At 40.6% G+C, this 14795-nt stretch overlaps 1 protein-coding gene across 1 annotated transcript in view; it reads left to right on the top strand.

Annotated features, from left to right (window-relative positions):
* Positions 1 to 14795, top strand: part of LOC119744912 (reversion-inducing cysteine-rich protein with Kazal motifs-like) — a 59526-nt gene that overhangs the window by 16847 nt on the left and 27884 nt on the right. Inside the window, exon 4 of the mRNA XM_038221111.1 lies at positions 7483 to 7519. Coding sequence (XP_038077039.1) covers positions 7483 to 7519 — 37 coding nt within the window. The remainder of the gene's footprint in view (positions 1 to 7482; positions 7520 to 14795) is intronic.

Genomic DNA, 14795 nt, shown 5'->3' with positions numbered 1-14795 from the left:
TTACATTTTGCTGTACCATCATTACAGAGAAATCATCTGGCACAAATTGCAGAGGAGGAAGAAAATGCAGTTGAAAATTAATTACATCATTGATAAAGTTTGCAAAGAATGACGTGAACGAAAACCCATGTGCTCCAAATAAATGTAAAATATCTTGATGTGTTGGGACAGCATATATTATAAAACCCCTATCCATCATTGTATTGTCTGGTATCGTTTCAAACTCGGGCATGCATCAACGGCGGCTGCTGCATCAGGGAGCTATTTTGGGAGTGCATCCAAGGTCTCGCTGGAGATTAACTGGTATCTCATGTTGTCAAAGTCATGAGGCGCACTTTCTTAAAATGATGTACGTGTACTTCCAACTTGCATGAGAAAAGCCAGGGTATGTTTGTGTGATGCATTCCTGCAGATCACGTGTAGTACGGGGATTCATAAATTTATCAGAACTTTCTGAAATTTGAACAAGACTTTTTCTTCGAAGATCTGCTAAGGATGACTGTGAGAATGCTGTGTAGGAGCAAAAAAATTGACTCTCTGAAGAAGATGTGGTTATAAGAGAAACCAAAGGAGTTAATGTACATGTAACACAACAATTCAGTCAGTATTGTATGTATCTTGACTGTTACCACAAGAAATGCCTTACATGTAAATTTAGGCAGACATAGGTTTGGATCGCGGAAAAAGGTGACAGGATGCAACAAGCTCTTAACTTGCTTCACGTCTTCTCAGCATCAATACTCTTCTCTGAAGACAGTTTGTACAATGCACTTCACACGTTTCATCCAGAAACCCTTCTTTGTACCAGTATTCAATAATTCAAAGCCTGTATTCTCATATTGACTTGGATCTCACATTCATAGTGCTGATTTAAAGAGCTCTTGGTTCAAAATGGATTATGGCCAAATTCAAAGATTGTTGAGAAACTTGAGTTTCCGTAGAGTATTGTGAATTCAATACCAGTAGCTACCAACTTGGTAGGGGCCTCCCCTAATTGATTGACCTGTGGCTAAACCCCCTCTAATGATGTACCTGTGTACAGTGTAATTAGGGCGTATTTGTGGTGATTATGGCCCCTAATCACCTGCTATTGGCACCATCATTGCTGGCAGGTGTGGTGGGCTATTGTCATGGTATCAGTTATATGGACAGTTAGGAAACCACAGGGCATTTTAAAAGCTTGTGTTGGAGTGGAACTTTGCATCCTCATTCTGTTTAGGACTGTTGACATTACCAACTGCAGCATTTCAGTTTGAATCTGTTACATGGTTGTGGGTTACTTATAATGGGGCAAACCAGTTTGTGATAAGTGATGCCATATAACACACAAAGGTATACAATTTGTCTTTTAAAAATAACATTGGTTGCTAAAATAATTTTATGATCGCACCATGATTCCACGATCAAAGTGATATACCGGTACGGTACATACTGGAGCGCCAACAAAAGAAGTACGCATAAAACCTAATATTGCCTGAAGGAGTTTAGGAAGAATCATCTGGGGTCAATTTTTGAAATTGACTGGCTTGAAACATCATGTCTTAAATGTGAGTGTAGCAATCTACATGTATTGTGTAGTTTTATACCTGTACATGTACCGGTACATACAGTGAATTCATCCAAACTACAGTACACCGGTACTCACCTTCAAACAAGTAAATTGTTGTGGAATTATTTAAATTGATGTGTGTTATATCAGATTAAGGACCATATTACCCTTTGATTTTACACGCATCATGCCTTTTGTGGATACTAGGTCATCTACAATTAATAGGGTTTAATTCTAGGTAGTGACCTTTTGTGGTGAGTGCATTCAGGCCAAATTAAGCCATTGACCATGGTGGTCAGCTGTCAGCTATATACATGTACACCTATTCAGGACTAATAATGACCATTTATACACCCATGCACTGACCACTGAAGTAACCACTCTTCCTGTGCACTGCTCCAACGCCGTTGTGGTCACAATGTTTTTAGCTTTTTAAAATCCGTGGAAATTAAAAAAAATTGATTGAAAGCTTTTTACTCGAATTGTTCGTTTCTACATTGGCACACTCCACAGTATGGTGTGTTTCAATCCTAGAATCCAAATTTGTTTACCCAAAACTCATAATTCTTTCCGTTTTAACCCTTCCTTTCTGGCCGGTAATTTCAACAAGACCAGCCCAGCAGCCAAAATAAATCAGGTGACTTAAAAACAGTTGAGTGCTCCCTGCCTTCATAAGGGGTCTACCCAATACCTATGTTCCCCAATACCAATGTTCCCCGAAAGGATTAGGATAAGGAAGGGTTAGGGTTAGGGTAAGGATTTCGGGGAACATCGGTATTGGGGAACATTGGTAGTTGGGGAATGCACCCCTTCATAAAGCAGGATTGATTTGATTGGCTGTGATTGTTATGAAACTAGAACATGTACCGGTAGCTATGTTTTGACTGTCGGCGATTGATGAGCCAGCTGTGCCTTCCAGTCACCCGTCTGTTGATGGAATTTGACTGTCATAGTGATTATAAGAAACATCTGACTGTTGGTGACTAGCCTGTGTAAAAGGCATGGCAGGGGAACAGGATTGAACTTTTGACTGTCTGTGACTGATCAAACAAAAGGAGGGTTTTAATGAATAAGCCTTTGCCAAGCTACATGTAGAAATGTTGGTTTTAGGAGTAAAAGTCTGGTTATTTTTGATAAATTTTGTAAATTTTAACCTTGTATTGTATTGTAACCCTAAATGATGGACAAGGGTACCGGTACATGTACATTGTAAACTATGTATAATCATACAGATATAAGATGCTCCCCGGTACACTGGACTAAAAATTCATGGGGAAGAAAAGAAAGCCTTGAAAAGTGCATAGTAACTTCATAGGCCTATATTTGTTTACCGCCATAATTCTGAATTTATTATTTGTTTTGCAAGAATTTTGTAAGACGCAGCTCACTTCAGGCCAAGTCAATGCAAATTAAATTCCAGACTTTAAGCAAGCGAGTAATTGCATTGCGGGAGAGACAGGTGTATAATAATTGACCGGAGACACTCAATGGAAGTCAGCCTGGAATGAAATTTCAGACAAAATATCACCCGAAAAAATGAAAAATCAATGGTAATGTGGTGGGCGATATCAGGTGCAAAAAAGTACGAGGCACCCAAAACTTGGATACGTAAATTGGTGTCCATTAAGGTGAAGTGATGTTCACAGTTTATAGCAATTTGCAAGCTTACTAGATGAAAAAGAGCTGAAAGACCCCCCCCCCCCCAAATTTTCAAAGGGTTTTGGATTTTACCGTACTTGGTTAAAAAGGCCATATTGAAAAAAGTGATATAATAAAAGTTATTGAAAGGAACCAAAAGTAGATACAGTAGTTTCAAGGAGGCAGTGAAAAGACAACAAAAATCATCTTATAAAAGAAACTGGAAAAAAAGAAAAGAAAAAGCTTTTCAAATTTTGTGAAAAGATCTCCGAGGGCTGACAAACTCAAACTTGTGTTTTTCTCCGGACTGCACGTTTGAAAGCGCCTCGGTGTTTTTCCGCCTGCTTTCATCGAAAGCACTCACTCCTTTTCAGCGGGGCCAATAATGCCACACATTTTGTCGGCAGAACTCAAAAGGTCCCCCGATTCAGACCAAAAAATCACACAGGCAGAGAAATCAAAATACTGGCATTCTCTTGACATAAAGGACTGTGGTTCTGTCAGTGAGGAATAATGGAGTTTCCTGCTTTTAAAATCCTTGAATAACTGTCTCAGCACAGCAACACTTGTTATTCTTGGATGGCAAATGGAAAGACTGGTCGAGTGGTTCTTAACTTCAGACAATGCCGTTCGGTGAATGGCTTTCTGTTATTTCGGACCGGCTGTCAATAATATTGATTCGGCTTGATGTTCTTTCGATATTAAGTGGCCTCCAGTGAAAAGAATTTCATTTTTGAATTTTCAACTTTGAAATCTCCGGGAAAAAAAATGGATTAAAAGCAAGAAAATGAGACGAAGTAGAAGTAAGAGATGAATTGAAAGATTGAATTACCGTACCCCTTGTTTTTTTTTTCAGCTCTCCTGTTTGTGTTTTTTGCACATGTGCTCAAATGTTTGACATGGTTAAAGCTGTTCTTCAATCCATAGGCTAGTTGAGAAATCATCACAAGTCACTCACATTTTTTTCTACCCCCACATTTCCACGGCTGGGTCGTCGTCGCCTCAGTCCTGCAGCTAATCACATTAGTGTCACTCAGGAAAACTTGGAAATAATATCAGTGCATTTGGTAATCATGTTAGCCCCGGCCTGTAACACAATTCGCGATTTATTTTGTTTAAAAGGGGGTACAACTGTAAAGTGATAAAGTGTGCATATGTTGGAAGGCGTTTATGAGGTTGTTGTTGACACATGCTGGTGTTTTCAGAAATAGTAGGTCCCTTCCTTCATGTCCTTTCAAATCTGTATATAGACATAATGTCTGCAATTTTTATTTGACTAAAATGCCCCCGAGGGAAAATGAGTTTGTCATTCCTTGACTTTCTTTTATTTGAATCTAGGAAATTGGAATCCCTCTGGACAATATTAGGAGCAGTTTTTTTTCCCTTAACGGCTGAAAATTTGTACGTTTTTTCCTCTACTTTGTTCTTTGAACTGAGAAAACTTGGACCCTTGTGTTATGAATGTACTGTTTTGGTAATCTATTTTTTTTTCAGCTTGTTAGACAATTTCTTCTGTTCTGCAGCCTCAAGTGATTTTGTACAATGAGTTACTCACAAGTATAATGCTTCAAGTGTGAGATGAGTTGATTGAGTTTCAAGATTCTGGCTTCAGAATGAGAATCTCCAGTGTAAAGTTTTCGAGGGTCTTTGCCGTATGAAGTGTGATAAAGATGCGCAAAGATTTCCTTCGTTAGTACACAGAGATTTATAAACAAGAGATAAAGATATGGGTATGAACTTCCCTCTATGGGACGTTAGTACCAGAGGATTCATAGAAAATTACTAGGTATTGTGCGGAGAAAGAACCATTATTGGTTTTGAAGAAAAAAAACTGTAAAAGTAACCCATATCAAATTAATACCAAATACATTCAAACACCTATCTAGGGATTCCTCCAGAACTAAGCCGTTGCCATATTAAACACCTTTAGCAAGAATCTCACGTCCACTTCACACCTTTATTTCTTCCCCGCTCATGTCAGGCATCTAAAGCCTGCAAACTGGGTCAGCCACTTTTTTACTAGGCCAATAAAATTTCAAAAAAACGACGGGTACAGAGCAGACGCCTCGGACACACCACCAGGCGCAAAATGCGTCCCACTCTCCCACAATTAGACACCTTCATACACCAGTCTGTGCCTTGGGGGCTACAGACAGGCGCCGTATAATTGAACATTTTTTTTTCTTGCTCTCGATCCCCTTCGCTCTATTTTTTTTCTCTGTCATGTTTCCAAGCTCCTGGTTTCAAAAATGTTTTGCTTTATCTAATAGACGGTTTTGCCCGAGCTGGAGTGCTTAGTGATCTGATAATGGCTGTCAGAAAGGCCGTACCAGGGTGGGGATTCACGTCCTATTTAGATAAACGGAGCAGTGGCGCGATCACGGTCTATAAAAGTTGGGTTTGCGATTGTGGAGCGGGGAACAGACGCAATGCAAGGCTTTGTCTGGCGACATTAGGTATAGATTTTTAATGGTGTTTTAAGTGGTCTCTTAGATCTTCCACGGAGATAAGTGTCTGATGATAACGGAATGTAGAATATCACTTGAGTCTCTGGATCAACGTTCTTCACACTTATCAACTTTCATCCCTGATTGTTAGGGCAATGAATTCCATGCAGAACCCAATTTTCTTCTTTTTACACCAATTTATTCTAAGCTGTAATAACACTCATTTGATCATTGGCTAGGCTTGCACCCATACACCTCCCTGCCTAGACGTGAAACGGTGACCTGTCTTTCAAAAAGTCCGAAAGATTTCAAATAAACCACAATTGGAAAACTGATTGCAAGTGCATTTAAATAATTTTGAAGTTGAACAAAGAATTGATTGGAGTGGGGTTTCAACCATCGAACTCTGGATTGCCGTTCCGGGTACTCTACTAACTGAGCTATCCAGCTGTATGTTAGTGGTTCCCCTTAATATTTCTGAAGATGAAGCAGGTTCACGAATGCCAGCCCCACAGGATGATATTGAGATTTTCTTAAAAGGTGGAAATAATTCCAAACAACCATTCACACATCATGCAAAAGATTGGTCAATTCAGTGTGGTTGAAAGTATTCAACGTTATTCGTCAGTTTTATCATAGAGCCATGATCTATTAGCACACAGCGTTCTCATGCAGTCTGACAACATGAACCAAAAACTGATTGAATCACACGCAGAAATTACCCTTGCAAAAAAAACAAGGGATGTTAGATGTGTCTCCGTCCGTTTCACACCGATACATCCCATCCCCCCTCGTGTCTCTGCCTTAATTCTTACAGGACTGTTAAAAAATAATAAACCTGCACTTTCCATAGTTGTAATGCCAGGGTTGTGTACACAAGACGTATTATTCCTGTTCCGGCTGATTTGATTGTTACATGTTTTCTTGTCGAGTCTCTTCCACTCCAACGCATCAGAGCATTGCAGGAATGATGACAAGTAAAATGAAAAGATTACAAAGGAACACTGATTTGCGTGGCACCATGGAGCTATAAAAAGATGAACATGTACATGTACTACATGTACATGAAGTTCAATGAGTATGTACACTGTGTAGCTTTTTGAGTGGTCGGGCACAACCCGACCACTTTTATTGTTATGATTAATCTTTCTTTTTTTTCCGTACAGCACGTTTCCGCGGGTTTTCTCCCAAACAGTTTATGATATGAACTTGTAACTTTCAATATACCATATTGACCCTCATCCTAAGTGGTGCATATAACTCACACGTCATTATCACGTCATCGGGTGGACAATTTAAGTGGACAACGTCTAATGAAATAGTTGTCTACCCGACCACTCTGCGTTTGTAACAACAAACGCAAACCTCTTGTATTTTTTGTGTCCGGTAAAATCGGGAGTGCATTTTGGCCACCTGGTGGTAAATTTTGATGAGTGTTCAGTTGAAATTTGCTGTGCGCCAGATACAAGCAAGATTTAAAAAAAAAAAAAATATTTGGCTAATTTGTGTAGGTAACGGCAGAAATTCTATAAACTTTCTTAGTTTTTCAATTCTCTGGATTGGACGGGCTGTCCCTTGTGTCCCAAGTCCCTACTCTGAAGGGAACATTTGAGTCAAGCCCTATGCCTCTGTTACCCCTTTACAGGTACAACCCACCAGCCGTGCTATTTGGCAAATTTATACACCCATGAACCTACATTGTCAATAATCAAATTAAATTTGAATCAACTTCCAACTGACAGCTTCATTCTGATTTTTATTATTCAACCGTGGATTTCCCAGTGGTTCCTTCAAAAACATCTTCCATTGTTCATTTTTGTTCTCTCTCTCTCCCTTTTGTTATTTCAGACAACTTTTTGGCAGTGTGTCAACACGTCAGCACCAGGTAAGGAAAACAAGCATTCCTTTTACAATCTTTTTTTTTTCTTGACGGGCGTGATTTTTCGTGAGTTTCTCAGACTGTTTCCTTTCCGACTGTGAACGGTTTGCTTTCATTGTGTTCTCCGTCGCTGTCTGTTTTTCTGCCAGGGCAAACAAGCCAGTGCTTTGTCAGGAAGACCATTATAATTGCCATGTTTGTTATTCTTAGCTCTGAATGTACTTTCTTTCTTTCACATTCTTGTACTTCAAGCTACCTCTAATGGAATTTGGAATGTCAATCAGTATTCTTGTGGATTCGTGTCCTTTTTTTTTTAAGGCTGCATTCTTAAAATTGCATTGAAGTTTATTGATTGTATCGTACTGAGATTTTGAAATTTCGCACAGCTGAACATAAGCCGAGTTCACGTTTGTTTGTGCTTGTATTTTCATTGTAAAATGTTCTGCCCTGTTATGTGTTTATGAAAAAAATGATGGCCAATGTGACATCGTGTGTGAAATGATGGCAGTGTGACATCATGTGTGAATGATGGCCAATGTGACATGGTTTCAAGAGCTTTACCACTCGCATTGATTGACTTTTGACAGATTCCATGTGAACTACTATTCTTGAATTCTGGACTCTGAAATTACATCTTGCATTTATTGTTTGTTTCTGGACTGAAATGTGGGAATTATGAAGTAACAAGTTCAGGGCGGGACTTTGGCCGAACCCCGACGCTCCTCAGAAGAATGAAAAGCCTTAATATCTTGAGTATTATATTCTTAAACCATAACACGGAGCACGCATGAAGTTGCCACTAGAGGGTGTGACAGAACCCCTGCCCACGTTCAGTACATGTTTTGCCATACCAGGTGCGCATACACGAGTGTACCGGTACATGTACAAGGAGTAATTGGAGGAAGTAATACAGAACATGGAGTTATTAGATCAACTCTTTGACACGATCCGTCCTGACAGACTCATCTCAAGTGGAAAAGCTGACTGGAATGCCCCAAACGCTTGCCCACAATAAGGCCCCCCTCTGATCCGCCCACCACCCATTAAAGGATTCCCCGCAACTTCCCCCCTCCCGCTCACAGTGGGACCTAACAGGTCCCCTGTATTGTCCCCCTAATGGCCGCCATTCTCCCCCAGACACGTCCCGACAATTTGCCCGCAATTTGCAGCACACGGGCCGGCCGTTCTCCTCTTTGGAACTTTCAAGGAGTCCTTTCCTCTCTGTTCAATGAGCCGTGTGGCCGGCGCCCATTGTTCCTCCCTGGTCCCTCCCCATGGACCATTTGAGTTTTCAATAGCCCCTGCCAGCGACCCACTTTTTCCAGTATGAGTTGACCACGTGTATGGTCTGTCCCTAGTGTTTAAGACACCGCATTGTTCTGAAAACCCTGTTGTGAATAATACACAATTGACTGACTGCTTATCGAACCACATGCTTGGATTTTTTTTTTTCCGGTTGCATTTGTGAAGAGTGTTTGCATCCAGAATGAAGACAGCAGTTTGGCTTGCATTGTCCCATCTCAGGCAAAGCCCACCCCTTAAATCAACGGTAATACCCCCCTCTTGTTCCCCTTCACAAGAAGGGCAAAGGGGGGATTAAGGATTTAGTGTCTTGTGGGAGACAGGCTATTGATCCTACTGTCCCAGCATTGGTTTCAAAGGGGAGGATTTGGCACTCCAAGACATCAAGGCGATAAACCATGTGAGACAAACTTTTCGAAAGTATCCTATTCAAACCAATGGTCCAATTTAGAGGTGTGGCAACCTGGAGTACAAATAAAACTCTGCCAAGATTTTTGAAGCTAAAAGGGAAATTGTGTGAAGTTGACTGCAATTGGGACTTTGACCAACGTGTACATTGTGCCATGGAGTTTTTATTCCTCCATGATTGTACATAGTATGCCTTTTCCATGCCACTGTTAAGGTTTTAAGTAGAGTATAATACTCGTAAAAATATCTGCTCAGCATGGAGACCCCAGCAGCTTTATCATTGAAAGTCTTTCAGAATCGGGTAAATGGCAGTTAAGTTTACGACCGTCCCGTATGAGGTCGTAAAAATTATTATTGTCCAAACTGTTCACGGGGTTTTTCTTTGCTTGTGGGTTGACTTCCGACGCTGGGAAGCACGTACTGTTGTTTACAACGAGCGCACAGGACAGTTTGTGAACTCCGTTGATTCAGTGAATTCTCTTCAGGTTTGATTGTTTCCGTTTTGATGGCCGTGGCATTTTAGCCCTCTCTGGAAAGAAAAAAATGAAATTGATTGATCATGCACATCATTCCCAATTACTCATTGCAATAAATAAAACATCAATGGGACATTTTTCATGATTATTAATATGGGAAAACTGTATTCATGAAAACAGGTTCGGACAGCTGTTTCCTTTCCCCAAAAAACCTTCCGACTGGGACAGACTAAACCAAGTATGCAATAAACATTTTCCGAAATTTATCATTTTTTTGGTGTGTTGGAAGAACTTTCACATGACTTTGTTTGTACACCAACAATACGGGCGATTCCCAATAGTGCGCCTCCAAGAGTTTGCAACGCGTTGGCCAATCACAATGCGCAAAATCTGTCGACCCAATGCGCGTTTGGAAAAGGTCGACTGATTTCGCGCAACGTGATTGGCCAACGCGTTGCAAACTCTTGGAGGCGCACTATTGGGAATCGCCCGTATTGTATTCTTTTTTTTATTGGTAGAAGAAATTAAGGTAAAATGTGTTGCTCAAGGACACAACTGATTTAATTCTCCTGAGCATGTTACCCACATTTTGAAGAATTGCTCAGTTCATTTTACTGAGTCCAACATCATCACTAATAGATCATAAATTTTAGGGCAATTCTGTAAATTCGGACGTACATGTCAGACACTTTAATGAACTGCTGTTGGAAAAGCGATTATGATTACATGTACATCATTAATAATGTGACATCTAATGAGTAGAAAACAATAAGCCTCTGTACTGATGACGTCACACTTTGTTTACTTGTGCGCTTTTCTATGGGGCTACGAAACCGTCGTCCCCACCAGCCTCCCATACGAAGGCGCACGTGTAAACAAAGCGTAACGTCATCAGGGCCCAATGTCACGGCGCTGCTAAGCACAAAAAATTTCTTAGCACAAAAAAAGTCTGGCTTATAAAAGCAGGTTACCAGCCAAAACTCCATGTGATTTTCATGCTTTAGAAGCAAACAACAGCTGAATACTAATCATGAGCAGTATACATCACATGGAGTTTTGGCTGGTAACCTGCTTTTATAAGCCAGACTTTTTTTGTGCTAAGCAAATTTTTGTGCTTAGCAGCGCCGTGAAATTGGCCCCTGTACAGAGGCTTATCACCACCCTTAACGACCTTGTACGTACATCATATGGTCAGACGTACATACCGGTAGGATTTATGAAATTGCCCTTTACACAAATTATGTGCATGCAGTTCAAAAGTTTGTGTCTTGAAATTAAAAATACATTTGAAAATATTAAGCTGTCAATTTACACAATTTAAAGCCTTCTCTGCAAACATGCCAAAATTATGTGAAAAAAAAAACACTTGCAGCCAAATACTATCCCATTTGCGTTCCCCAGTGCTTTATGGTTGTTGTAAATGGATGTGTACAGCATCTCTCTCTGGGCAACCCGTGATGGATTTGTAGGAAGATGAATTGTTGCAATGGAGGAAGTTCTCCTTGTGGCCGCTGCCATTGCCAATGTGCCCCGGGAGCTTGACGCAAGACAGAGGGAGAGAGACATGCCATCATGCACTAAACTTTTACAGATAAGGATAATGTGGCTGGTGCCAAGTTGGACTTGAGTCAGGGCCGCGGATTTTCATACAGCTGCCTTCAAGCGGAGAGCATTTCCCAGTAAATTCCCAAGCAAAGTTCAGCTAAGGACAAGGGCTTATTGCATAGGGCTGTTGAGCACAAAAATATATGCTGAGCACAAACAATTTGCTCAGCAGAAGAAGTTTACAAGCAAAAATGTAGTGCCATTTAAATTTTGTGTGACCGGGGCCCAATTTCTTGGCTGTGCTTACCGTTAGCAAAAAATCCCTGCTTACTTCAGCAGAAAATTCTGTGCATACACGTACGGTAAGCATAATTCACGGGTTAGCAAGGAATGTTGGCTTCTGCGCATGCGTACATCCCATATCCAAGGATTCTGTGTTTACAGGGTTAGCACAGAATTTTTCTGCTAGCGCAGTTGGCACAAAATGGCGATCGTAAGTGCGGAATTCTGTGGTTAGCGGTGCCAGGAAATCGAGCCCAGTTCTGGCCTCATTTTGCCAAGCACAATACAATTTGCTAAGTATTCTTTTCTGCTTAGCAACTCCATGGAATTTGGCGCTGGTCCCAAACAATGTACATATTGGCTGCTGCTGTTCGAAAATCCAATTTTCTTATAGAACATTTTTACAAGCTTCACTGTACATTTACACAATTCAAACCTCACCAAATCTCCCAACTTTCTCTCGTAAAATTTAAAAGCCCATCTGCATTCCTGTCTCTCTCACAGATTGAGTCTGTGTTTCTACAATTCCCTACCATGTCTACGAACCGAGCCTCCCAATAAAAACCAATACTTGGTATTGGTTTGTGTGCCCCGAGGGGGCGTCGATGGAGGGGCGGGTCTAAGGCTCTCAGAGGGACCGCTAATTGCCCCATCCAGCCCTCCCTCCCTGCCTAGCCGGAGGGGAACGCTATTTTTTTTTGGGGGGGGGGGGCAGTAACAAACCCTGAGACCTACATGTATTCCTCCATGACTTTCATCTGTATGGACTAAGAAAGTATGAGGTCCAGTTATTCCACTGGAAACATTTTCCGGTTTTGAGATAAACTCTGTAGGATTGAAGGGAGGGGGGGGGGTGGAAGAAAGTCCACAGGTATATTGGGGCTCAGCCATGCATGTTATGTTGCTTGCATATCTCTAACTCTGTGTTGTGTACACTGGAGTTCACATGCTTCCCAACAAAAACTACTTGCACTGGAGGCACAGAATGGCATTATTTCTTGCATCTGCACAATCATAAAGAGGTTTCCACTGTGTTTAGAGATTACAGGAAGTATAATTCACATACCAGCAAAAGATCGGGTCTGGTGAACTTTTTTGATAGCAATCTGTGTTGTGCCTTCATTGCCATTGAAAGTTGTACCGATCTGAGTTCCATTTCATTGTTGTCTGAGTGACCGAGGCAGCTTTCTGGGTGAATTATTTATTCCTGTACTGATCTTATCGGGGAATTTTGCTTCAATGAATCGCTGTTCAATTTTCACCTTCAGTAAACGTTTTCTCGGCAATCTCTCACAACCTATTTAGCTGTGCTCCTTTACACGTATGCAGTATTTTAACCAGACAAAGCAAAAATGTAGTGCATTGGGAGTTTTGTAACGGAGGAAATATATCCCTTTTTTTTGTTGTTGAGGTGTTTAATCCCTGACTGATGTTATCGAAATCTATTTGACATTTTGCTGCCGGATCTTTTTCACCTCTGATGAATTTCCGTTATTGTGAAGCTGCTGGAAGGTTTGCCTGGGTAATTGTAGATTGTACGATATGGGCAGAATTTGGTTTGTAACTGTGACAAAATCTGACGAGCAGAGTTCTAAAAATGGAGGAAGTTAAAAGTACACTGACATGGTTTACTTTTTTATTCAGAATTGCAGTGGAATATATAGTCGGGAAGTTGTTTTTTTTTAACTGAGGACTAAGAAAAGTAGGGAACAAAATTTTTGCGAGGGTAGTTGAAAAATTCTTTGGCACAAGTTTTGCCAAAGTATAAACTCAAGTTAAATTTTTAAAAACACAGCGTGGCAGAAAATGTATTTCCTCCTTTGAAATTAATGGCACCAACAAAACTAGAAGCCCCTAATCTTGATTTTTTTTCCAAACTACCAAAATTCACCTTTCTGAAGAAAAATATCACAAAGAGTTTTCGAGAGAACAGAACTACAGTGGCTTAGAAAAATACTTTCTGTTTTCCTAGTGTCGTATATCTTTCCTGTGTCAGCAAAAGGTTCAGGGCCCATGTCAGCTCCCTAGAGTTCATAAAAAGCTTGGCATCCCAGCGGATTTGTCCTCCTCCGACAGACTGTCAAAAAAAGAAAAGAAAAGCAAAAATACTATGCACCCTTAGGCTTTGTAACTTAAGTCATTTTTTCTTTAATGTTCCACCGCTTGAGGGAAAATGGATATGCGTTTTCCTCTGATAGGTTACTGAACTTAGTAAATATATTGATTGATTGCTATGTCTGGATTTTTTTATGCAAAAGGAGTGATTATTATTATTATCATTATTATTATTCCTGGTACTGAAATAAGGAATTCTCAAAAGCACCATAGGCAATCATCTTGCAAGCCTGAAGAAACCTATAGCAAAGAGACCATGAGAAAAAAATGACAGTTTTAGAGGTGGGAGGAAAACCCCAGTAGAATATTCTCGGGGGAAAAGCCACGGAATCAGGTAGGGACTGAAAACCCAATCCACATGTGGACCAGGGCACAAATTAATCCTGGGCCATAGAGTTGGAAGGCGAGGAAAGTAACGAGTACGCCAACCGGACTACCTCATTTGTAATATTGAAATCATTGTGGCCATTTGTGATATTGAAATCATAACTGAGTCATTAAGTGCATGTTGATAGTTTGTTTTATTCCAAAAAGTGATTAAAAAATATAATATTTTTACATACGTAAGCCCTGAGATTATTGGCACTGAATGAGTATATTTTCGGCTGAACATATTCTACTTGTCAGACGTCCAACTGTTATCGAGTTTGATTGATTTCATTTTCAGAAAGACCTTTCTGACCACGATAAAAGACGGATCTATTTTTCATCGGTGGTGGTGCATAACTTCCAACCCTACCTTCCATCTCTGGCACACAGTGGTGTCACATTTTTTAACTAGTCTCCCGAGATTCATTTTTCATCGGTGGGGCATTGTCACTTAATAGCCGGTGCAAAAACCAGCTGTTCAGCTACGAAAAGTTATAGGAGGAGCCGCGCCGACGGGCTGAGGCAGTCTTTGACAGGCTTTGACCTTTTGTAGGTCATGGGTCAGAGGGCGAGCATGCGCTGGAACCCCCCTCAGTGTGTGAATGGTTGTGGGACCCAATTAAGAACCATCATGAGTACTTTCAGTTATTTTAGCTGGTCATTTTTCCTCTCTCTCAAAATCTGTTTTGATGGATCGCCTTTAAATCTGGGTATCAGTGCAGGGCATCCGGCTTATGCTAATTGACATTTTATCTGAGTTTAAAATGCTCCACCCTCAGTCAAGA

The sequence above is a fragment of the Patiria miniata genome, unplaced genomic scaffold (genome assembly GCF_015706575.1).
Source record: "Patiria miniata isolate m_02_andy unplaced genomic scaffold, ASM1570657v1 HiC_scaffold_7, whole genome shotgun sequence".
Classification (NCBI taxonomy): domain Eukaryota; kingdom Metazoa; phylum Echinodermata; class Asteroidea; order Valvatida; family Asterinidae; genus Patiria; species Patiria miniata.
This window is presented reverse-complemented; position numbering and strand designations above follow the sequence as displayed.